Source organism: Pecten maximus, chromosome 5 (genome assembly GCF_902652985.1).
Source record: "Pecten maximus chromosome 5, xPecMax1.1, whole genome shotgun sequence".
Classification (NCBI taxonomy): domain Eukaryota; kingdom Metazoa; phylum Mollusca; class Bivalvia; order Pectinida; family Pectinidae; genus Pecten; species Pecten maximus.
Window position 1 is genome coordinate 4,136,830 of NC_047019.1, and position 26,156 is coordinate 4,162,985.

Sequence of the window (26,156 nt, forward strand, 5' to 3'; positions counted from 1 at the left end):
TCAAAATTTTCAAACTTTAAAGCAGCAGATTTTTAGATCTTCACAAATTAATACATCAAACTAAACACCTTGTATTATAAAGCTGCTCTTGACTAACCATGATTCTATTGAGGACAGCACTATCTACAAAATATACACTTCAAGAACAAGAAAGTGAAAAAATAAGTCAAACTATTATGAAAGTAGTACATTGATTTTTAATGCCAATGACATTTGTATATACACATATATCTGTTATGTTTCAGACAGTGGTAATTAGTTACCTGATTTAATGTTATATCATCCGGTGCAGTTCAGATGCCAGCATCTGGAGCATTTCTGTGAATTTTTTACTTTTACTTCAAAAACTCATTCTTGAAATCAAGTACTTTGGTCAAAACTACCTTTATAAACAAACAAAAATGATCAAATCAAAATTAAACCTCTACAAGATTTAACATATATGCTGGTCAGGTCTGACAATGAGGATAGATACCAGCTTGTTGGCCACTTGATGGTCAATGAATGTGATGTCAATGTATGTGATGTCAATGTATGTGATGGTCAATGTATGTGATGTCAATGTATGCGATATGACTTTAATGTAATGATCTATCACGAACACTTCTGGTGAACATTACGTTTTCAAAGTGTTGTCTTCAAAATTACTTAATTCATATTGGTCCCCGAGATTCAATAATTTTGTAAAATTACAGGTATATGCAAATTTGCAAGATTTTATTGCCATGATGCTCACCTAGGCGATTTTCTTCTAAGTTTGACTGAATTGACCAGAACTATTTGTTTATGAAACAAGGGCCCAATGGGCCCGAATCGCTCACCTGCAATGCAGTGATCTTTTCATATATGGATCCTGCAGTTATTTGAAAGCATGCTACAGGACCAATATAATGTCTCTCTGCACTTTGGCTTTTCACTAAAAGTCATTTAAAGATTTAAGCATACTTGATCAACGTGACCTTGAATGAGGGCCAAGGTCATTCATTTGAACAAACTTGGTAGCCCTTTACCCCAGCATGCTACAGACCCAATATCAACTCCCTGGGCCTCTTGGTTATTGAGAAGACGTCGTTTAAAGATTTTAGCCTTTTTGACTCCTGTGACCTTGAATGAAGGTCAAGGTCATTCATTTGAACAAACTTGGTAGCCCTTTACCCCAGCATGCTACAGACCCAATATCAACTCCCTGGGACTCTCCCAATATCAACTCCCTGGGACTCTTGGTTATTGAGAAGAAGTTGTTTAAAGATTTTAGCCTTTTTGACTCCTGTGACCTTGAATGAAGGTCAAGGTCATTCATTTGAACAAACTTGGGAGCCCTTCACCCCAGCATGCTATAGACCCAATATCAACTCCCTGGGACTCTTGGTTATTGAGAAGAAGTTGTTTAAAGATTTTAGCCTTTTTGACTCCTGTGACCTTGAATGAAGGTCAACGTTATTCATTTGAACAAACTTGGTAGCCCTTCACCCCAGCATGCTACAGGCCCAATATTAGGTCTCTGGGCCTTTTGGTTATTGAGAAGAAGTTGCTTGAATGGAAAAGTTGACGCCGGACGGACAGCCGGACGGACGACGGACGCCGCGCCACGTCATAAGCTCACCTGCCCTTTGGGCAGGTGAGCTAACAAAAACAGACCTACAGAGATCTATAGATGGTAAAGGCTTTCATGGCCAGTATTGACACCTACTTGTCCATCAGGATTTATGCCTTAAAGCAAAGACCTACTTTTTTGTCAACACAAACAAACAGGCCCATTGTTACGACAACAATAGGTATCTACATATGTTACATCACATAGCAGTCTGACAGTGTTAAAAAAATTTTTTTAATTTTAAAATCTTTTGAACACAATACTGGTGGTTTGTTCCTGTAAGTGGAACAGTGGAACAAAGTTGTGGTTTGTGTGAAGAAAAAAACCACGAACAGCTCTCGCTGCAATATCCTCCGAAAACAGTTTTCGCATTGATAATATTCTTGAAATAGGTTTTCATTACTGAGAGGATATTACTCTTGAAACATCAGTAAGGCTGAATTAATTGACTCGGACACGACATTAAAATAAAGTCACGAAAAGATAGTCAATGCAGATCTACATGAATCTCGCCCACTTCATTTGCGGTAACAATTTACAGTGTAGCCAAGTGACGAGACCATAAGATTTTTTTAGGTTTTCTGCTGTCTGGCGATTCTCCTTACTCGATCTGAAATCTTCTTGTTTCGTTTCAAATCTTTGTTTCAAGACGCATGGTAAGTCTTCTCATGTCTGCCTCTTCAATTTTACTGGCAGTCATTATGGGTCACACATCAAATTTTTCCAGGCATAAACTGTGTCCATTTTCCTCGTAATCTTCACGTGAAACACATAATTTACTGAAGCTTGTGTCAGCGGCTAGCATCGCTCCACCGGACCAGGAATACGTCGCTGGACTGGAACGGAAAAAGTAAAGTTATCAGTACAGGCTAACAAAGTGATACACTCTAACAGAAAGGGTACAGCATTTACCATTGGCTAAAACGATCCTAGTCACTGCAAGTAATTGTGATTTTTTTTTTCAGTATGAAAATATGTTAATTTATTATATATATCGATTATCTATTAATGTATAAGTGTTTATATATGTCGTGTTAAAACAAATACCAAACATTTTCCTGTGTACACAGTGAAAATGATGTCAGAAGTGAGGAAAACTATTGGTTTCATAATAGGAGCCATATTCAACATCATACATGTATACAGGTAATTGGCTTTTATATCAATCACTTTGAAAATTTAGAATTTCAAATTATTAGTAATTTTCTGCAACTACTGCAAAGTAAATACCAGGTATATGGACAGTCAATTAACATACAAATGTACAAAATTCTAATGTTTTTTTCATTTTCATCTTTCCTCACTCATGCTAAACAAATTCCCTTGTTTGTAAATTGTACATATTTGTAATGTTCCCCCTATGTATTTCATAAGGATTATTAATTCACTTTACGTCAAAAAGATGTTTTTGTAAACAAACTTGACAAACTGGACTGATTTTTGGATTGACTTACTTGGGTGGATTTGTGACTGTCAAGTCATATTCATCTGGGGCCATACTCCTTGTATCTGCCACCCTGGATTAAATAATTAAATTTTAATATATTCATACAAATTTTGAATATCTCTAAAAATATATCTACATTTTCAAATTGAAATACAATATAGTATAAACTGCAATTGCTTATGTCAATTTATTTTTGAAAATGGTGTTTTGCACAGAGATATATCTATGTTAATTATGTGGTATTAGAAACATTTAAATTATACCTGTGTAAAAATTATGTATAAAAATCATTTTTTCTATCAAGAAATTTCTCAATTCAAGCATATGACTGGAAATCTTATTTTCATTATTCAATTAAAGGGAGACAATTCCAGAATCCAGACATCACTTTTTCAGTAGAAACATGCTTCGTTGATCACTTATGTCATGTTAAGATAGTATTTTCTACAGAGCTATATCTGTGTTCACAATGTGGTACACTTTGAATAAGAAAAAAAAAATTCTGTTAAACCTGAAGAAATTTCTCACAATTCAAGAAAATGGCTGGGAATTTTATTATCACTGAACTAAAGGGAGATAATTCAAGATTCTAATTCAGTCGAAACTTACATCCTTTGATAAAATCCAGGGAGGAGACAATTACCGCCTGTTAGCACGATATTATTGTACATGTGTGGCTGGATATCTGTGAAAATATAAATAGCACCCTGTACACACTTCTCTCTAAATACGCTATACCTTTCACCCTTAATACTCCAGAGGTTATGATCTCATACATGAGAGAGTACCTTATCCTAATCCCTGGGATAGCGTTGAATACTTTCATAAAAGTATACTATTGTCATGTACAGTATAACTCCTTTATAACGCCACCCGTTATAGCGCCAAACTCACTTATCGCCACACATTTAGAAAAAACAGATTTCTCTCCACGTTAATACACCCGGTTTAGCGCCGAACGCGCTTATCGCCATCCGCCACACATTTTTCAAAACAAATGTTCAATTTCCCCTTACCGCACCCCCGATAGGTCCACCAGGTAATTTCACTCGGCTAAAAATAGAATTGTGTTTACAGCCGATCAGCATTTAAAATCATGTGTTATCGAGTGAGACGTTGTTCACACCCTGCACACTCATTTACCTTTAAATATAATCACTGTGGTCAGTCTATTGTCAATGCATTTCATAACTCATTTTTACCATGGCTTCTCTCAAGAGAAAACGTACTGCGTTGGATATTGACAAAAAATCTCAAATAATCAAATATGCCGAGTCTCATCCAACGGCTACGCAACAAAGTATTTCCAATCATTTTTCCACCATATGGGATATTACCGTGAAACGACGAACTGTCGGTGATATTTTGAACGATAAAGCCAAAATATTGAATTCAAAACAGAAAACAATGTACGACTTTTTGAACATGTAAAATATTTACAGTGACATGATCGTTGTTATTGTCGACGTCGGACTCCTAGCCGTGAATAATTTTGACTGATTTTACTGATGTATTTTATGCAATCAATCTATTTCTACATATATTTAAAATGTCAAATTGTATGATAATAAAAACATATTTTGTATATATTTTGTGAATTTTTAACATCATTTCTACAATATAAAAGGTACACGTTGATCCAACACTGCCTTCTTAAAACATGTCGGGCCTATCTCATTATTGGATCAAATTCGTTTTTTCGCCAAACTCGATATAACGCCAAAATCTCCCAGAACAAAAGGTGGCATTATAACGGGGTTTTACTGTATATGCAAAAGCAATAATAAGTGCAATCAATGATTGTGAAAGCTCACCGGCGGCAGCAATCACACTTTGCATTCATTTTTTATGTATGTACATGTATAAGCATGTCATTTTGAAATTGTATGTCACATAATATTGCTCCTAGACCTCTAATGGATGTATAAACCAAATAAGAAGGGTGTGGACTTACAAGCTTTTAAAAACTAACCCCCAAAATCTTTAAAGTGAGTTTTTGTGTCAAAAAAAGTAAGTCCACTAAATAGTAAAATGCCAAAATGCGAACTTTTTTCTGCAAGTTTGCCACAGTATCACTCCTGGATCTCTAATGAATGTATAAACCAAATTAGAAGGGTGATAGCTGTATACTTTTGGACTTACCCCCAAAATTTTAAAGTGAGTTTTGGTGCAAAATTTTAAAGGGAGTTTTGGTGCCAAAAAAGTTAAGTCCACAAAATGGTAAAATGCGAAAAAAATCACAATTTTTTTCTGCATGATTTTGCCATAACATCACTCTTAGACCTCTAATAATGAATGTATAAACCAATTTAGAAGGACATGAGGTGTATACTTTTGGACTCACAAACTTTCCAAAAAATGACCCCAAAAACTTTAAAGTGGGTTTTGGTGCCAAAAAAGTTAAGTCCACAAAATGGTAAAATACGAAAAAATCACATTTGTTTTCTGCATGATTTTGCCATAACATCATTCCTAGACCTCTAATGAATGTATAAACCTCTAATGAATGTATAAACTAAATAAGAAGGGCAAGAGGTGTATACTTTTGGACTTACAAGCTTTCAAAAAACTTACTCCAAAAACTTTTTGGGGTGGGACGCCGACGCCGGGGTGACAGCATTAGCTCTCGGTTACTCGTAACCGGTGAGCTAAAAATGTATTGTTCTTCACAAATGTTTGAGAAATTAATTGAGAATTTTTAGACAAAAATCAAAATACATTATTTTCATCACAGTGGCCTGACATCAATTCCCAACCAAAATAAATGTACAGTGGATTGGGAATTTGTGCCAAATCCCTGTGTTTTCAATATGAAAGAAGAAGTATCCATGATCTCTAAAATGCAAATTCACCATAAAATACAAGACTTTCAATTTATACAAAGTCAATGTTACATATTTTTTAATCGTGTTTTGCACACATGAAAATATTCGGAGTCATCCTCAGGTTTACTACCTTCTGGCATAGTGCCGATTGTGTGGACAAGTCCCTCGGCAATTCCCATCTCCTGTATACCAACGTCTGATGGATGGAACAGCAGCTCCGGTACAGCAAATCTCTCATTACTCATCCGAATGATCTACAGCGAAAAATAGAGATCAATTTAATTCATTACTCCGGGTTTGGTTTATTTTGTTTAGCGTCTGATTAACAGCCAGGGTCATTTAGGGACGTGTCTGGTTTTGGACGTGGAGGAAAGCCGAAGTACCAGGAGAAAAACCTACTGTCAATACCAGGCATCTACCCCACATGGGTTTCAAACTCGCGACCCAGAGGTGGAGGGCTAGTGATAAAGTGTCGGGACACCTTAACCACTTGGCCACCGCGACTGAAGTGAGAAAAGGTCTGATGTACAGAGTGAAACAGAGGCCATTAATCATATCTTTAAATGGTTTCCAATTGTTGAGTTAAATGATTTTTTAACTCTGAGGAAGTGAATAGAAAATTTTACACTTGATAATGAACATGAGTCAGTTACCTTTACCCTGTTTCACTAAAACAGCTGTTTTTCCTCCACTTGAACAAAATGTGTTCAATATTTTATCAGCAAAGATATTGCAAGAATTGGAGTTTAATAAATGACAATAAAATTCAGAATATACGAAACAAGCGCCTATTGTAACAGTTATATATGTCCCCCAAACGACAGTTGTAAATAAAGTAGTTCATATCCCAACTGTGTTTGTATTGTCATACTACATCTATATAGCAAATTTTATCAAAATTTGACAATTAACTAAATTTTGACCAATCAGAGACTACAGTCCAGCTGATCATGACCAATCAAAAAATGAAAAACACTCTTGCACACTATTGAAAGCAAAGTTTTGTGGAATTCTGCCCTACAATTTTCAAGAAACATGTCGAAATCCTCAGCGGAAGAAAGTGGAAGAAATAAGAATATATATATATATATGTATAATAAAGGATGAGATTACAAACCTGTAATAAAGGAAGGAAGAAATTACCTGTTCTCCATCTTTAGCTTTTCCTGTAGTGTCACCTTGAGGTCTAACATACCCCCTCTTAATGTGAGTATAATCCGGTAATACGTAGTCCCTGGCTATCGTGTTGGCTGGACCTTTCAATCTGTTCAACAAGTTCACAAACTTAATAAAATACCAATCTAATTAAAATCTAGATGGTCATTTTCACTACGTTACATGAACATCTAACAACATCCTATTATGGGTCACGTCAGGGTGACCTTTTGGATTAGCCAATCAAATGACTTTTATATGTGCGAATTAGCATGACTAGAGAGTATATCTTGCATTATCTGTCAATTTGTTTCGAGTCATTTCGTCCCATCAAGCATATATAGCTAAATAATGATGTGCCGAAATGGTTTGCTTCAGATGCATGCTGTGACGAAATGGTTTGCTTCAATTTCATCGACAAATAGACAATTCGCCCTGAAAGTGACATACACATATCTCAAAGGTCATCAGAATGTGACCCCATATGGGATGTTGTTAGATGTTCATGACCATCTAGATTTTAATTAGATTGATAAAATACCAACTAATCTGTAGAGGAAAGAGTTGATTTTCACTTATAATGTGGGTTGGGAAGTCGTGCCAAGTCCCTGTGGCTGTGAATCATTTCCCGAACAAATTGTATGGTAAATAGCATACCATACTCAACTGGCAATAAACAGCCCCCAACCTGAGTAGGAAATAAAGGGCCACCCACCCCTAGTAGGAAATAAAGGGATATTAAGGGCTTATTGCCGAATGTTAGACAGGGTTCCAAAACAGGTTTCATACCAACTTACGTGTTCAGCACTTACATTAGGTTTCATCCTAACTACAAGAGGCTATTGCTGAATATTTGGCATAACACTAATCTACCCCTATCCTTTAAAATGAGTGTTAGAATTCAGTTTTTCTGTTTGTATTATAGGAATTCTTAGTTGTAATTATTGGTATTTTTAGTGATGTTTTTTTTTAACATTTCACTTAGAAAAGATAAATGCATATTACAGAAATGCACTGACAAAGTCACAATGCAGTACTGTAAACAGGGTTGTTTTCGCAGGGGGTTAATTTTGTGATTTCGATATGTAAACTTTACGCCTTGGGATAATTTTTGCGATCGATCCACATTCGTTTGTAGTTTGAAATAACGCAAATTGATATCAAAATAATACGCGTGGGGGAAATTTTTGAGATCAAAAGGACTCTGTGTAATTAGTGTAAATTTCCCCCACACGTAAATTTCCACGTTTACAGTAATTGAGTATGCATATAGGTACTAGGTAGTGCTTATAAACACAATAGGTCATGAGGCCACACAACTGAGGCGATGTGAGGGATCACCAAAATGAAACCTCCCTGATCCTGATAGGGTAATTCACGGTCAACCCAGTAACTGGCCGTAGGCATGGCCAGCAGCCAGCTGTCTAGAGCGGCTAGCGCACTTTAAAATTGCCACTTTTTACTTAATTTGATTAAATATTAATCTAACATCAAGTAAGCTTTAGATCTGTATAAAGCTCAAGTCCTAAAGTCCAAGCTGTAAATAGGCAGTGAGATTTTTACTTATAGTGCACCCAGTGTTTAATGCAGAAATCAGTGTAAGTGAGGGTAATATTATCAGATGGGTTACCTCCCCTTACCTGGCTATGTCCATGTCTTTGGTAAATTGCTGGGAAACGTAACACACATCCTCCTTCACCTGGTTGATGACGTAGGTTTCATCCATCACCATCAGTTGTCTGAGAAAAATAAAGAAAAAAATTCTGATATTTCTGCTGAGTCATCCATTGATAACTTGAATATGGTAACGCTTGATCTGTTCATTTAGTATTAACAAACATTTTTTTAAATGAAAATAATTTCCCATTTGATCACAGTTTGAATTAGCTTCAATTCCCTTTATTTGAACACTGAAAGGTTGTAGGTCTACTGAAAATGTCCTGACCAGAAATCTCAGCTTCTAAAGAATTCTTATTATATGGAATATATAAGGTAGGTGTTATGTCGTAGCAAATTCATTTGGTATATACTCAAACTTTTAGCAATACCAAATAATATTAGAGAAATTCTATTTTTTTATATTATATATTATATGGACATGGTTGTGATCTGGCCAAACGCAAGACATCTGTCCATCAAAATGTAGAACACCTTGACTGGTGTCTGGGCCAGAGACAACTCTAAACTCAGTAAAGCTGTCCCATGTCTGGTGTTGGGGTCAGAGGAAACTCAGTAAAACTGTCCCATGTCTGATGTTGGGGTCAGAGGAAACTCAGTAAAGCTGTCCCATGTCTGGTGTTGGGGTCAGAGGAAACTCAGTAAAGCTGTCCCATGTCTGGTGTTGGGGTCAGAGGAAACTCAGTAAAGCTGTCCCATGTCTGGTGTTGGGGTCAGAGGAAACTCAGTAAAGCTGTCCCATGTCTGGTGTTGGGGTCAGAGGAAACTCAGTAAAGCTGTCCCATGTCTGGTGTTGGGGTCAGAGGAAACTCAGTAAAGCTGTCCAATGTCTGGTGTTGGGGTCAGAGGAAACTCAGTAAAGCTGTCCAATGTCTGGTGTTGGGGTCAGAGGAAACTCAGTAAAGCTGTCCCATGTCTGGTGTTGGGGTCAGAGGAAACTCAGTAAAGCTGTCCCATGTCTTGTGTTGGGGTCAGAGGAAACTCAGTAAAGCTGTCCAATGTCTGGTGTTGGGGTCAGAGGAAACTCAGTAAAGCTGTCCCATGTCTGATGTTGGGGTCAGAGGAAACTCAGTAAAGCTGTCCCATGTCTGGTGTTGGGTCAGAGGAAACTCAGTAAAGCTGTCCCATGTCTGGTGTTGGGGTCAGAGGAAACTCAGTAAAGCTGTCCAATGTCTGGTGTTGGGGTCAGAGGAAACTCAGTAAAGCTGTCCAATGTCTGGTGTTGGGGTCAGAGAAAACTTTGGTTGATATTCATACTGACAGTTAACAACAAGATCAGGCTGTTGAAATTTACCTACTTACATGTAGGTAGGAGGAGGAGTGGAAAAATGCAAGGCCAGACCGGGGTTCGAACTCAGTACCTCCGAACACTAGCCGGATGCTCTACCAATTGAGCTACCTGGTCGCCGATGTTCGACCCAGTCCAGTTCTGCCACATTTATATCTTACCTATATGAAATAATTTCTTTCAGATGATTTGTAAGGATTTTCCCTCCAATATTTATCCTGCAAAAGATAATTAATTTTTAATGTTACAGCGAAAAAATATAGTAAATCTTGATTACACAGTAGAAACTCAAGATCTATATAAACCAATTTCTTTGAAATGCTGGCGTGGTGTAGTATGTGTAAATAAAACTACTATAAATATATACATTGTGTCACCCTTATGTAACAATTAATTGCATAATTCCATTATTAAACCAGAATTGTGTTAAGATATCTAAATAGTCCAGGATTCTATATGTCCATGAGTAACCCTTTACCACACACTAAATATCATACAAATATATCATGGGTGTTTGTGAAATAGCCCAGAATATTTGACACAAGGTACTGGTAATTGACCCATGTTCTATTGCACCGGGCCGAAGGGTGCATGCAATAGTCGAACGCCGCATGCAATAGAACATCAGTTGATTATAATTTAATACCAGTACCTCGTGTCAAATATTCTGGACTATTGCACAGACACCCTTGATATACTTGATTTATAATCACTAAAACACACTTAGAATCACTGAAATCTCGACTTTCCTGTTTGCCTAAAAGTCGCCATGACTGTCGTCTGGCAGTGTTGACATCTGAGTGACTTAGATGCTTGAAAGGGTAGGACTAAATTCTGATACGTTACAGGTGTTCAATAGTTCGCATGTGACCATGCAATAGTCATTTAAGCTGTGAAATAGTTCAAAACATAACTTATGCATAAAGTTAGGAAAATCGAATGCAATAATAATAATATCATTTACATTAGAACAATTACTAGTTAAATAGCGTCAGAGAAAAAACTCAGTAGAAATGCTGTTATACAATCTCAGATATCTGCTTTCACTTCTAAAAGCTGCTTTCAATCTCAATTTCAATGAATAAGTTATTTTTTCAGTGTTCTAAGCTACAAAATCAAATAACCTCAAACTTTTTCATTGAAAAAAAAAAATTAAAAATACCTCAAAATTTGAACTTAATATTCACAAAAATATTTTATTTTAATATACCTTCTGACGGAGTTTTCGATCTTCTTGCCTTTGAAGTAGGGTACGAGGTGAGTGAAGGAATAGCCAGTGTCCACTACCATGGTACAGAACTGTTTCTCTGGACACTCCTTCTGGTACTTATACTGACTGAGATAGGACGCTGTAAAGGTCAAAGGTCAAAGTAAACAACAGCAAAACATCTCAAACCTTCATCTACGAGTAGTAACCAAAAAAAATAAGAGAGTTGTACCTGAGGCCATTAACATTAGCAATTAGATATCCAGACAAACAGAAAATAAATCAATAATTTGTGACAATAAATTGGTTGCAAATTCAAAATTGATTATCGGTTATAATCAGAAAGGTGGCGCTCCGATGTAAAGTTTATCTGTAACATGATTGGATGACAAGTTTATTCAAATTTTTTATAAAATAAATAAATTATCAGTTGTTGTCATATTATTTTTGTGTAAATTTAAGTTAAAAGTGGGCCACTTTAATTATATCTAAGATTCACTTATGATTCACATCTTTAATATGCATTCTAAGTAGGCAATGAAATGTTTAATCTTAAACACAGGAAAATATCAATCTGCCGATGATTGATTATGGAAAAAGTACAATCAATAATCAAATCAGTTGATGTTAAACAATTAAGTAATTGATTTTATGCGGTCACTGTCCCATCACTATCTATAATACAGTATGGTCTTGTTAGGTTGAACCATTCTGTTCCTGTTTGGTCTTAATTTTACAATTTGCATCGCGACAACAAAATAGCTTGTTTGTTTGTTTGTTTGCTGGTTTATCGCCCCATGAACAGCCAAGGTCATTTTACGGTGGAGTCTCCTTGTAGTAGTTGGTGACTACATCACTGAACAACATATGGGAGTTCTGTCACATGCCATCCAGAGCAATTAGGGTAAAGTGTCTTGCTTAAGGACACAACCATGACAGCACAGACCGGTCCTGTTTTTCAGCGTCCCAAGAAACGCAAACCGACACGGGTAGGGAGCGTTGAACCACACACCTCAGATCTTCACCTGAAATTACGTGGCCGGCGCTCTAACCGACTGAGCTATTGTGGCCCCTGACAAAATGGCAGCAAGAAATTGGAAAGACATTGCTAGTTTTGGGGGATCAGATTTTTATGGTGTTTGTATATACGGCTTTGTTGATTGAAGCCTTAAATGAAGATATGAGCTACAATTTATTGTTATTTTATACTTAAAGTTATGGCATTAAAAATCAAAAATGTGGGGATCAAAATTGAACCAATCTGAGAAAATGCTGAATGGTTCCAGTCCCTAAACTGGTTATTGAACGCATCTCCTAAAATTACATACCAGTACATCTTAGGATTATGGTAAGTATGTACACCCATTACTCATGGTCATTACTCATGGTTACAGAAGAGACCAGATTTGTAGTATGAACTTATGGTTACAGCGGAGAACAGATTTACAGTATGTATTTATAGTTACAGAGAAGAACAGATTTACAGTATGTATTTATAGTTACAGAGAAGAACAGATTTACAGTATGTATTTATAGTTACAGAGAAGAACAGATTTACAGTATGTACTTACGGTTACAGAGAAGAGCAGATTTATAGTATGTATTTATAGTTACAGAGAAGAACAGATTTACAGTATGTATTTATAGTTACAGAGAAGAACAGATTTACAGTATGTATTTATAGTTACAGAGAAGAACAGATTTACAGTATGTATTTATAGTTAAAGCGGAGAACAGATTTACAGCATCTACATATATATATATACTTATGGTTACAGCGGAGAACAGATTTACAGTATGTACATATAGTTACAGCGGAGAACAGATTTACAGCATCTACATATATATATATACTTACGGTTACAGTGGAGAACAGATTTACAGCATCTACATACATATATATACTTACGGTTACAGTAAAGAACAGATTTACAGCATCTACATATATATATATACTTACGGTTACAGTGGAGAACAGATTTACAGCATCTACATATATATATATACTTACGGTTACAGTGGAGAACAGATTTACAGTATTTACTTACGGTTACAGTGGAGAACAGATTTAAACTGGTACTCCTCATACAAAATCTCATTCATGGCCTCCTGGATGGATGCAAAGTTGAAGTACGGATCTGTTATTATGATACTGGTCTCGTTGAAGTCGACCTGAAACAAACATTTCTCCAGATTTACTTTACTCCAGTGATCTGAATAATTTCTCACTCATTTTACCCATTGCAGTCACAGATGAGTAGATACATGTATTTACTTTTTATTGTCACATACAATGTAAATGTAAATACAACAACAATGTGTAAGAACAATTGCAGTCCCTAACAGCTAAGGTGGCTGTAGAGGTTTTTTTTATCATAAAATTACTTTTATGTGACAACTTGTTTGTGGTTTTTTTTTTGGTTTTTTTGGGTGAGATTTTTAGTCCTTGCTTTATTGAGGGAAATTTTTAGCTTGCATTTGGCTATACTTCTGAATAAAGCCACATATTTACATCTCTGGTCAGTCCCTTTATAAACAAGTGCAATCAATGATTGCGAAAGCTCACCGGCGGCAGCAATCACACTATGCATTCATTTTTTATGTATGTATAAGCATGTCATTTTGAAATTGTACGTCACATAATATCGCTCCTAGACCTCTAATGGATGTATAAACCAAACAAGGAGCCGCAAAGCTTGGCATTATCCCCCGCGCCCTGCAGTTGGTATGAAAACCCAAATACATGTATATATCAAGCTCAAAGTAATAGTTATTAAGGAAACAGTAATTTGGTATTTTTGGTATTTATTAAGTTTCCATGGTGACAGAAAAAAATACCGAAAATGGAAGGTCTTCAATAGCAAAAGGCACAACTAGGGCACTAGTCTGATATATACAGAAATTTTCAAGGAGCTGCGACGAACGTTTTTTGAGTTATATCCCGGAAACAAAAGGAAACAGTAATTTGATATTTTTGACTAAGTTTCCATGGTGACAGAAAAAAACCACCAAAAATGGAAGGTCTTCAATAGCAAAAGGCACAACTAGGGCACTAGTCTGATATATACAGAAATTTTCAAGGAGCTGCGACGAACGTTTTTTGAGTTATATCCCGGAAACAAAAGGAAACAGTAATTTGATATTTTTGACTAAGTTTCCATGGTGACAGAAAAAAACCACCAAAAATGGAAGGTCTTCAATAGCAAAAGGCACAACTAGGGCACTAGTCTGATATATACAGAAATTTTCAAGGAGCTGCGTCGAACGGTTTTTGAGTTATAGCCCGGAAACAAAAGGAAGCAGTAATTTGATATTTTTGACTAAGTTTCCATGGTGACAGAAAAAATACCGAAAATGGAAGGTCCGCAATAGCAAAAGGCACAACTAGGGCACTAGTCTGATATATACAGAAAGTTTCAAGGAGCTGCGTTGAACAGTTATGGAGTTATAGCCCGGAAACAAAAGGAAACAGTAATTTGGTATTTTTGATTAAGTTTCCATGGTGACAGAAAAAATACCGAAAATGGAAGGTCCTCAATAGCAAAAGGCACAACTAGGGCACTAGTCTGATATATACAGAAATTTTCAAGGAGCTGCGTCGAATGGTTTGTGAGTTATAGCCCGGAAACAAAAGGAAACAGTAATTTGGTATTTTTGACTAAGTTTCCATGGTGACAGAAATAATACTGAAAATGGAAGGTCCTCAATAGCAAAAGGCACAACTAGGGCACTAGTCCGATATATACAGAAAGTTTCAAGGAGCTGCGTTGAACGGTTATGGAGTTATAGCCCGGAAAAGAATCTCGGACGGACACACGGAAGGATGCACGGAAGGACGCACGGACGGACGGAGCCCAATTTAATATCCCCCGCAAACCCGTTTCGCGGGGGATAATAGGAAGGGTGTGGACTTGCAAGCTTTCCAAAAATCTATAAAGAGGGTTTTTGTGCCAAAAAAATTAAGTCTACTAAATGGTAAAATACCCCCAAAAAATCACAATTTTTTTTTGCATGATTTTGCCATAATATCACTCCTGGACATCTAATGAATGTATAAACCAAATTAGAAGGGTGTGAGGTGTACACTTTTGGACTTAGAAGCTTTCCAAAAACTGATCCCAAAAACTTTAAAGTGGGGTGGGAAGCCGACGACGAGGCCGACGCCGACGCCAGGGTGACAGCATTAGCATAACCGGTGAGCTAAAAATGTGGCTAACAAGAGGATGAAATTCCAAACGTCCAGTAAAGTGGAAACCGCCTGATAAGGGAACCAGGTGGTAAATGGTATCTACCAGAAACACTCAAACATGTACATAAAATATATCTTACCTTGAGAAAATCTTTGCCGAAAATATAGTCCCAGACTTGTCTCTCGATATCCCAGTTTGTAAGGTAGCCCTGTCAGTAGAAAGTAATGTTACACAAATATGTACTTCTAATATATTAAACCCGGGAACGAGATGTTTCGCAATTGTTGTAGCATAAATAAAGTTTATTTTTTAATAAACAAGTCATTACCCATCTACTGGGAGGCCAGACTTTACTATACCCAGCTTCTGGAAGGCCGACAGGGAGTACAGCCATCACATACATTATTCTAATGCCATACTTCCTATATACCCACCTTCTGGAAGGCCGACAGGGAGTACAGCCATCACATACATTATTCTAATGCCATACTTCCTATATACCCACCTTCTGGAAGGCCGACAGGGAGTACAGCCATCACATACATTATTCTAATGCCATACTTCCTATATACCCACCTTCTGGAAGGCCGACAGGGAGTACAGCCATCACATACATTATTCTAATGCCATACTTCCTATATACCCACCTTCTGGAAGGCCGACAGGGAGTACAGCCATCACATACATTATTCTAATGCCATACTTCCTATAAACCCACCTTCTGGAAGGCCGACAGGGAGTACAGCCATCACATACATTATTCTAATGCCATACTTCCTATATACCCACCTTCTGGAAGGCCAAAAGGGCCTGTGCTAACCCTGCTAATGTCAGACTTCCTATATACCCACCTTCTGGAAGGCCAACAGGGCCTGTGCTAATTACCCTGCTAATGTCAGACTTCCTATATACCCACCTTCTGGAAGGCCAACAGGGAGTACAGCCATCACATACATTATTCTAATGTCAGACTTCCTATATACCCACCTTCTGGAAGGCCGACAGGGCCTGTGCTAACCCTGCTAATGTCAGACTTCCTATATACCCACCTTCTGGAAGGCCAACAGGGCCTGTGCTAACCCTGCTAATGCCATACTTCCTATATAATACCCACCTTCTGGAAGGCCAACAGGGCCTGTGCTAACCCTGCTAATGTCAGACTTCCTATATACCCACCTTCTGGAAGGCTGACAGGGAGTACAGCTATCACCTACGTTATTCTAATGCCATACTTCCTATATAATACCCACCTTCTGGAAGGCCAACAGGGCCTGTGCTAATTACCCTGCTAATGTCAGACTTCCTATATACCCACCTTCTGGAAGGCCAACAGGGCCTGTGCTAATTACCCTGCTAATGCCATACTTCCTATATACCCACCTTCTGGAAGGCCAACAGGGCCTGTGCTAATTACCCTGCTAATGTCAGACTTCCTATATACCCACCTTCTGGAAGGCCAACAGGGCCTGTGCTAATTACCCTGCTAATGCCATACTTCCTATATACCCACCTTCTGGAAGGCCAACAGGGCCTGTGCTAACCCTGCTAATGTCAGACTTCCTATATACCCACCTTCTGGAAGGCCAACAGGGCCTGTGCTAACCCTACTAATGTCAGACTTCCTATATAATACCCACCTTCTGGAAGGCCAACAGGGCCTGTGCTAACCCTACTAATGTCAGACTTCCTATATAATACCCACCTTCTGGAAGGCCAACAGGGCCTGTGCTAACCCTACTAATGTCAGACTTCCTATATAATACCCACCTTCTGGAAGGCCAACAGGGCCTGTGCTAACCCTACTAATGTCAGACTTCCTATATACCCACCTTCTGGAAGGCCAACAGGTAGTAGAGTCCTGATAGATCCTTACAATCGTCGATCTGGTCACCAATGAAAATCCGCGTCCTGACATTTTTGGCTTTTGTCACACAATTTGGTAAAACTCTGGAATAACCAAAATGACAGAAATCTAAACTACCTTGTTTTCAATCTAATTTTGATTCCATTACTTACTTACTTAATTAAGGTAATTAATAATCTGTGAAAACTAATTACATAAATATATCAGGGATACTTAGAAATAATTTTAACATGATTCCTATAAATAACATGCTAGAGTTACAATTAACTTTTTCAGAAAAAAAAAATAATAAATATTTCATATTTATATCACACTTTCAGCTCAAAACTTTTGTGTAGATGAATAAATCTAAGAGGTGATGAGAAACTCTGGAAATTTTAGGACACTGTTTAAGAACACATTAGAGTGACAACGGGTAAATGGGTGGCATGCCTACCCAATATGCCAAAAGTCTTACATTCTTGGATCAAAGTGCATGGAAAAGTTGAACATAAATGCCTAGAAGGCAAAACTACATTGTACATGTCATAATTAATCTAAACTAGAAAATGTCTGTAAGACATAAATGCCCCCGCTGCCTCTTGATAACCTGAAACACAGTTTGGTGAGGATCACATCACCAGTTCCTGAGATCAGCTAGTTACAAATGTACATTACATTGGGCGGCGATGGGAGGGGACGGACATGGGTAACACTGTATGTCCACCCCCCCCTCATGGCATGGCATTATTAAGAGATCAATTGAAATGTGATAGAGAAAATCTCAGAACAGGATAGTTTAAAATTAAAATGACAATTTTTTTTTTTTTTTAAATAGATAAATAAAGGGCATTAACTCTTACAAAAATTGTTGAATTAAATGTCACTAATTCACTATATATAAAGCACAGTCATACATGTTAAGATGATAAACAGTATCAAGTTTCAAAGAGACCACCTAAAATCCAAGAGACGACTGAGATATGTATACTACAATTAAACGACCAATGCCCTGAAATAATACTCCATTCAAAATTTGACAGTTGTTTACAAAATAGCATTATAAAATAATTAGCACATATCCTATGTCTCTTTTTATTAGGGTAGATAAAACTAGCATAGTAACGTTTAAATCCAATTATCCTTTATCCACAGTTGTCCGCTTAAAACAGGTTATTTGTACTCTTACATCAGTGGAGCTTGTATTTAATTCATAAATAAATTTATTAAATTATTTTGATACGTTTTCATTAAGATTGCATATCTACATACATTCAATCTTCAGAGATTAACATTCAAATCTGGACTACAAGATTTCTTCCTCACAAATATATCTCTACATATCTTACCTATATATCTACCTGATAAAACTATATATCTATACATATACACGTCTAGTTCCTGCGACAATGACAAATTTAGATTGTATACCGAAAACCAAAGAATTTATTAATTACTTGAGGCGGTAATGTTAGATAGGCCAGCCGTGCAATAACTCAACAGACACTTCAACATAATCAGTTAAAATCGTCCTCCAAATAACGGCCATTTGTGGTCGCTGACCCAGACGGGACCTCTATTTTGGTTCTTTATTAAACAGAGTCTGTATTCAGGGTGTCATTTCGAAGGTAGAACCTATATGTAACTGTAACTGACACAATGCCAAACCGTACACCATGTAATTGCGTAGATACTGAATATAACTCACGCTTGACTGACATAATTCAAATTACAATGTTCTGTTTTACCAGTTCGATGAATACAGCTGGGGTTAATTAACAGTGACACAAAACTGATATTCATAATCGGTTCTTATTCCTTGAATGAGGTTTTTAAATTTGGGACGCACTAGTTTTAAACTATCAGAAAGTGTTCACATCCTATGGACATCTGATTTAAGATCATCTACGAGCATGGATCACCGATTCTGAAACAATGGTGGATTTAGATTTTAAAGTACACTTTTTTTAGTCATCGAACTTTAATGCATTGCTTGTATATAGAATTGTATACTATTCTCGCTACCGGACTAAGACTTCCGCAGGGAAGGAAGAATTACCAAACATGAAAATTTAAAAACCAATTTCTTCAAAAAGATTTCTTGCCACTGGTAAATTTTTCCTAGATAGCTGAAATTTAATCAAAATATGATTTTCATGACTGTGATCTATCCCTGAGGGAGAAAAGAGATATGGAATATAGGTGTTTCTGTACAGGAAATCACAGACATATTCTACCTTACAGGTAAGTGAAGTCTGAACTATTTTACTAAGAATTAATTCCAGGAGCAAACATATTCATAAATTGAATGGTTCAAATTTAAATGCAACCAGATATTTAATATCCAGGTTGGGGGCTGCGGTGCCCGAGTGGTTAAGGTGTCCCGACATTTTAACGCTAGCCTTCCACCTCTGGGTTGCGAGTTCGAAACCTACGTGGGGCAGTTGCCAGGTACTGACCGTAGGCCGGTGGTTTTTCTCCTGGTACTCCGGCTTTCCTCCACCTCCAAACCTGGCACGTCCTTAATTAAATGACCCTGGCTGTTAACAGGACGTTAAACAAAAACAAACCAAACAAACCAAATAATATCCAGGAATAAAATGGCTCCAGATCAAGATTTAAGGCAATATGAAGAGACCTGCTATATATGCTCCTTAATTTCCTAAAGAGTTACACACAGTTTTGATAACTCTATGAAATTTCTTTTTGAATAACATTGTAATTGTTTATATACTATACTGCTATGTACAACCAGTTGGTAGTACGCACTGTTTAAATAACTTTGTCAAAACTTAACAAAAGCTAGTAAAAGTGGCGAGTGTCTAGGGTCGCCTTATGATTGACAATTGTAATGAAGTTTGATGTGAATTTTCTCACATCTACTTCACGCTGAGAGATTACATGAGATGACATGCGCATGCGTTATCGGTCTTTAAAGCAAAATATGTATTATTGTATCAAGCAGTATAAAAAAAGGAAGGGTATTAATATTACTAACTTTGTTGTCAGTGTAATCTCTCAGCGTGAAATTGATGAAAGAAAATTCATATCAAACTTCATGGATTTGTTTAATTTGTCGATTTTCTCGCGTCAACCATGCTGAGAGGTCCAATCAGATCCCAGAGTCAATTCAATAATACAATGTAAACTAAAAGAGCAACCAACACCAATGAAAAATTCATAACTTTTAATAGATCTATGAAATCATTGCACATTTTGAACAATGGCACTCAATGAATTCTCTGTCAGTGTGGTTGATGTGAGAAAATTACCCGTTGGTGATTTTAGTCACTGGTAGCTCTAGGCTGAGGATGCTGCTGCCTTTGTGAGCGTTTCGCTAGTTTGGCCCGACATGTTCAGGATCTTTTTAAAGATTCCTTCATACTTCTCATGCAAAGGACAAGGTGTATATTAAACTTATTTAATAGCTTTCTTGCAACAAATTTTTTAATTGTGTCTACTTGCAAAAGAAACACCTATGCATGCATGTATTTATAGGAAAGCAACATGTATATTGCCATGGACAATCTTTGACTGATATCGTTAAACTTAAGATTCTAGGATCAAAACGACCAGTTGTTGGTTGCGTTTTGCAGATGGCCATTATATACTGTGTCATGACATAGTAAAAACACTTGGGACTGTTACAAAACAGTCGTTATATACAGGAGTCGTTATATACAGTGTCATAGTAAAAAGACTAGGGACTGTTATAAAACTTGCTAAAGACAGGGGGTCGTTATATAAAGGGTGGCCATTATATACAGTGTCATAGTATATACAGGTGGTTGTTATATACAGGTGGTTGTTATATACAGTGTCATAGTAAAAAGGCTAGGGACCGTGATAAAAATAATATACAGGTGCACGTGGTTGTTAAATACAGATGGTCGTTATATACAGGTGGTTGTTATATACAGTGGTCGTTAAATACAGATGGTCGTTATATACAGGTGGTTGTTAAATACAGATGGTCGTTATATACAGGTGGTTGTTAAATACAGATGGTCGTTATATACAGGTGGTTGTTATATTCAGGTGGTTGTTATATACAGGTGGTTGTTATATACAGGTGGTTGTTATATACAGTGTCATAGTAAAAAGGCTAGGGACCATTATAAAAATAATATACAGGTGCACGTGGTTGTTAAATACAGATGGTCGTTATATACAGGTGGTTGTTATATACAGTGGTCGTTAAATACAGATGGTCGTTATATATACAGTGTCATTATATAGTAAAAAGGTTCAGGACTATTATAAAACTTATTATAGACAGGTGCATGTGGTTGTTATATAGAGATGGTAACAAAGAACTTCATACAGCACTGTTCATAATAATTCAAATGATAATGTTGAATACAATGTATATGTACATAATGATATATACCATGATTATTATAAATAAGAGATAAACATGCAGATTAGTACACTGCAAAGTATTCTTATTTGAATGACAAAAACATATCACAGGGCATAATTTATCAGCAATGGACATATACTATATGTCATATCTCCATAATTCAATCAAGAGTCTGGATCTGTCAATAAACGTCATGTGTATGTAGTCCAGTACTCGCTGCCAACTTAACACATGTCTAGATCTGCTGTCAATAGGATTCTCAGGTTATGTGTACCTTTAGCCTTTGCGTGTGCCATCACAGGTGTGACTGTATATTCGTACTTTAATACATGATTCAAGAAATAAGCAGGTGTACATGCATACCTGGTGATAAGCAGATAGCCTGTCCATGTCTCAATGCTAATTAACAAATTGTATTTCATTCCTGCAATAATTAAGCTCTGCCTCCCCGACTTTGAGTCAAATTTTATTTATTGGACAATAACAAAATACTATGATTTCTGACTACCATTCTAGTGACTCTAGTTTCTGGAAGAAATACTAAAATTTTAAATCAATAATTGAGATATGGATATAGAGGCATATTGCCTGCATCCATTATTCATCATATCATATCATAAGATGTTTCAGTATGAATTTTTTATAGATGTGCAATGTATTGGTAACACTCTGGTGATTTATATCACATTTAGAAAATATATACTACGTTATATCACAAGTAGTTTTACTTGTCACAACCATATAAAAGAAGGGTAGAAATTTGCCAAATTTAACTATAATCACATATAATAATTAAAAAATACAAAACAACCATTAATAGTGAAGACATTTGTTACAGGAGTTTGTGACAAAACATTGAATTGTGATCAACATTGATTCGCAAAACCTGAAGCATTTCGATTATTACATTTTTATAAATTTATTCAAGATGAAGAAATATGAGGTAAAACTTCTCCTTTCAATATCTAAGGTCGAACATTAAAAAATATAGTGATATTCGTCTCCAATATCTCTTTTATCAAACCATGTAATGGAATGATGGTTTTTTGTCTTCAAGTTTGTTGAATCCATTATAACACAGCACCGGGAAACGAGTTTAACATAAACAACATAGAAATCTGCAACATAATGAATGCATACACAGATGAAAAGTGTGCAGTTTGACAAGTATTATAAAAGAAAGATTCCGCTATGCACAAACAAACCAGGTGTGCATTATACAACGGGTACCTTGGTTCCTTGTCGGTAGAATATCCAACTTTAGCGAAACCGCCTCCGTTGTCGAGCACTATGACCGCCATCTTTTAAACACATGGAGAAACGACCACTTTACGGTATACATTTATATTATCAACAAAACGAGTATTTCATTGAAATAATTCTAAATTTAATATCAAGTTAAGTTATCAATTATACCGTAAATAAGTATGTACCCTCTCAATCCATTCCATTTCACCGTAAAGTATCTAGGTAATTTACGACATCGTCCACTTTCTCTTTCAACTTTCGATTTCATTCATTAGTTATAGTCTATTTCAATATTCCTTTCGGAAAGCACAGACTCCGCTAAATGAATTATATATACATGATATAATGACCGTCTTCAAAGACTTTGTCACACAGTCAACAATCAATTTTATTAACCCAGTCTTTTCATAATAATAAGACATAAAGAAGAAGAACAAAATTTCAATTAATTTTAACATTGAACCACAGTACATCAGGCGGGAAAATACAAATGCGAAATGATAGTTACCTGTAATCTTCATTCATCTAGACGGTTACACGACTCCTTCATGCGATAAGAAGTATACATGCTAAATAAGTGTTAAGATAATGTCATGTCTTTATTCTTTTATGTAAAAAATTCGAATAGATCATAGTAAAACGGCGCCTAATATATTTACCCGATTGTTTACAGTATTGCTCCCTCAAATCAGATATTTTAAAGTTAGTGGGGTGTAGGGACGATGGATTCAAGCGTACATGTGAAGCAGAGACCTGGTTATGCAATGCCATCTACATATATCGTAAATTGACGGGCTAAGTATCAGTAACATGTGCATGATATGATATCTTAACCGGGATCTAGATATAATATCGACTGTATTTAAATCACAAATGGTCAGGAATATCAAAATCCACACAAGGATCACTCGGAACACCTCGGCCGATTCTCTAAGGTTAGGAGAATCGGCCGAGGTGTTCCGAGTGCACAAGGATATGACTTCATCATTGAAATTAAGTTGTTGACGTAAAACACGTGATATTATTGAAAGAGAGAGAAAAAAAGAGAGAAAAATATATTCTTGAACATGATATATCCTGCTTAGCGCGTGAGATGCACATCACTACAATTACGTATGTAATAGATAATATTTGTAGATATGAAGAATAAATGTCCATGCATTTAAAAAAAAAAAAAGATAAATAAGCCGGATCTGTCGACCGTTTATAGACATATCATATCAATGAACAGATCGAAATCATGAAATGGCTGTATTTCAAAGGGCCCAAAATAGGCCACGCATATATTTATAATTGTATACATGTATCTCTCTATTTACGTTTAATGATGATATTTATCGAAAATAATTATAATCTGAATGATATTCTGTTGTTAATCTCGTGGGAAACTAGTTAATGCGTATATATATGTATGTAATGTATGTAAACTTTTATATTACCTACAATTACAACAGGCTGTTCATACACCTTTAAAAGCCACAGGGACCTGACACGTTCTTATGACACAGAATGAAAAAAAAAGCTAGTGTCGAACCCTTAGATGACGTCATAAGAACATGTCAAGCTCCTGTGCTTAAACCATGATCAAATCAACACACACTGATACATCGATACTTTGCATTAAGAAATACCATGAAAGGCTAATGCTGACTCCTTTTCTGTCCACCCGGATCTCGAGACAAATTCGGACACATAGTTGTATGTCCGGATCTCGAACGCCAAATCTCATCGCCCAGAAATATCCATAGATGTTACCGCCACACCCCCGCGACCTCTTCAAAAAGGGAGTTTTTTTTATGTTACCATTGATGATGAGCAATCTGATGCTCTCTACACTTGTGTGAATGTTCAAAGCGATATTTATCATTGTATGGCAGTTCTAACAATGTTAAATGGCATTCATATCTCTATATTTACCATTGTATGGCACTGCCACTATATAACCTTACCAATTCAGTTGCGAGTTCACCAGCTTATGAACTGCCAACAATTTGAATTTGAAAATTTCAAAAAAAAAAATCGCACGACAAATAAAACATCGCAGATGGTAAATATAAGCATTGAACGGCTTTCAGATGGCATTCATAGTCAATGAATGGTGTAGCACAATTGTTGATGTCATCATTATTGTGACGTAATATTGTAACGTTAGATACTACCGATATTTTCTGGAATATGGTTATTGAAGGATTAAACTGTCTTTTTTTTGGTGTTTATGGTCGATATAGATGCCAGAGCTTAGCAAACAAACGTCATATTGTGCACTAGCACATAGACTGCAAATCTTTTTACTTAGTTTATATCGTGGCTTTGCCACCAAAGTGTAAATACAACGTGATGTTTTCCTACAAAGCTTTGTCATTTATAATTACTACATAATAGGCACTTCATTGAATTTGCCTCTTTATCCAGGTTGACATTTATACTGTCTATGAATGCCAACTGAAAGAAATTCAACTGGTGCATTATTTGTCGAATAAATGTTTGTCGTAATTGTATAGTCTAATGCAGCGTTTGTGTTCACCAGAGACCTATATATACTAAATTAATTAATATAGGTCTCTGGTTACACAAGGGAGAACATTCATCAAACAGTGTTTATTTCAAAGAAGCAGATTTTACAATTAATCTAGAATCGAATGTGTTGTGCTAGACGCAATACATTCACAATCAGCCCAAAGGGTTCTGGCGAACGTCACGAAGTTATTTGGACAGAGACCTAGATAGTCAATAACGTCGTGACGTGTCTGACTTTGGTTGTAAATTACAGTTTTAATAAGCTTTTTACGGATTTATTTAAAATCATCATATATCATATATATAGGAAACATAAATCTCTGTTGGCATATTATATATCAAATTATCAATAACTGCGCCATCAGCACATGCTCTTTAATTTTTAAAGTACCAAGTAGCACAAAACACTGACGTCATCATTATTGTTGATCTTCCCATTTCCATTTCTACTTTTAGAGGAGAGTTCCGGTAAATCACACCAATGTTTGCCCAAATGTGACATTTGATTTGTTTGGACATCTGTTTAATGTTCATTTAAAATCGTTAAAATCATAATTGTGTGTAATTTTCGAGAGAGTTTATTGCTGTCATCGGCAATTTTATATAGATATCAAAAATGTGATGGCATGTTAAAGTGTAATAATACCCCAGAATTGATTGATTGAATTTCATCGCAATCTAAATTCAATATTCGTGTGTATTTCAGGGATCAGACGAGAGTTGATTCGGACTTTTCTGAAATGAGCTATAGCCGTGAAAGTCTACCTGTGCTGTATGCGTGTTGCCAAGCTTGTGTTCATGT

The 26,156-nt window shown here is 36.3% G+C and overlaps 1 protein-coding gene across 1 annotated transcript; it reads right to left on the reverse strand.

The window, feature by feature from the left end:
* Positions 1-1,539: 1,539 nt before the first annotated feature.
* LOC117326908 (actin-related protein 6-like) lies at positions 1,540-22,904 on the reverse strand. The gene is made up of 12 exons (XM_033883709.1): positions 22,820-22,904; positions 17,213-17,330; positions 15,523-15,591; positions 13,242-13,365; positions 11,197-11,335; positions 10,148-10,204; positions 8,662-8,760; positions 7,010-7,130; positions 5,997-6,120; positions 3,651-3,726; positions 3,049-3,111; positions 1,540-2,430 (listed from the first exon to the last, which is right to left on the reverse strand). The coding sequence occupies exons 1-12, from the start codon at positions 22,888-22,890 to the stop codon at positions 2,301-2,303; spliced, it is 1,191 nt and encodes a 396-aa protein (XP_033739600.1). The 5' UTR covers positions 22,891-22,904; the 3' UTR covers positions 1,540-2,300.
* Between the last annotated feature and the right edge of the window lie 3,252 nt (positions 22,905-26,156).

Coding starts and splice junctions, on each gene's coding strand:
- LOC117326908 (XM_033883709.1), bottom strand. CDS start 22,890: ATGGCGGTCATAGTGCTCGACAACGGAGGCGGTTTCGCTAAAGTTGGA. Junction 11,336..13,241: donor ATCTGTTCTCCACTGTAACC/GTAAGTAAATAC, acceptor TGACCTTTACAG/CGTCCTATCTCAGTCAGTAT. Junction 3,727..5,996: donor AATCGGCACTATGCCAGAAG/GTAGTAAACCTG, acceptor ATATTTTCACAG/ATATCCAGCCACACATGTAC.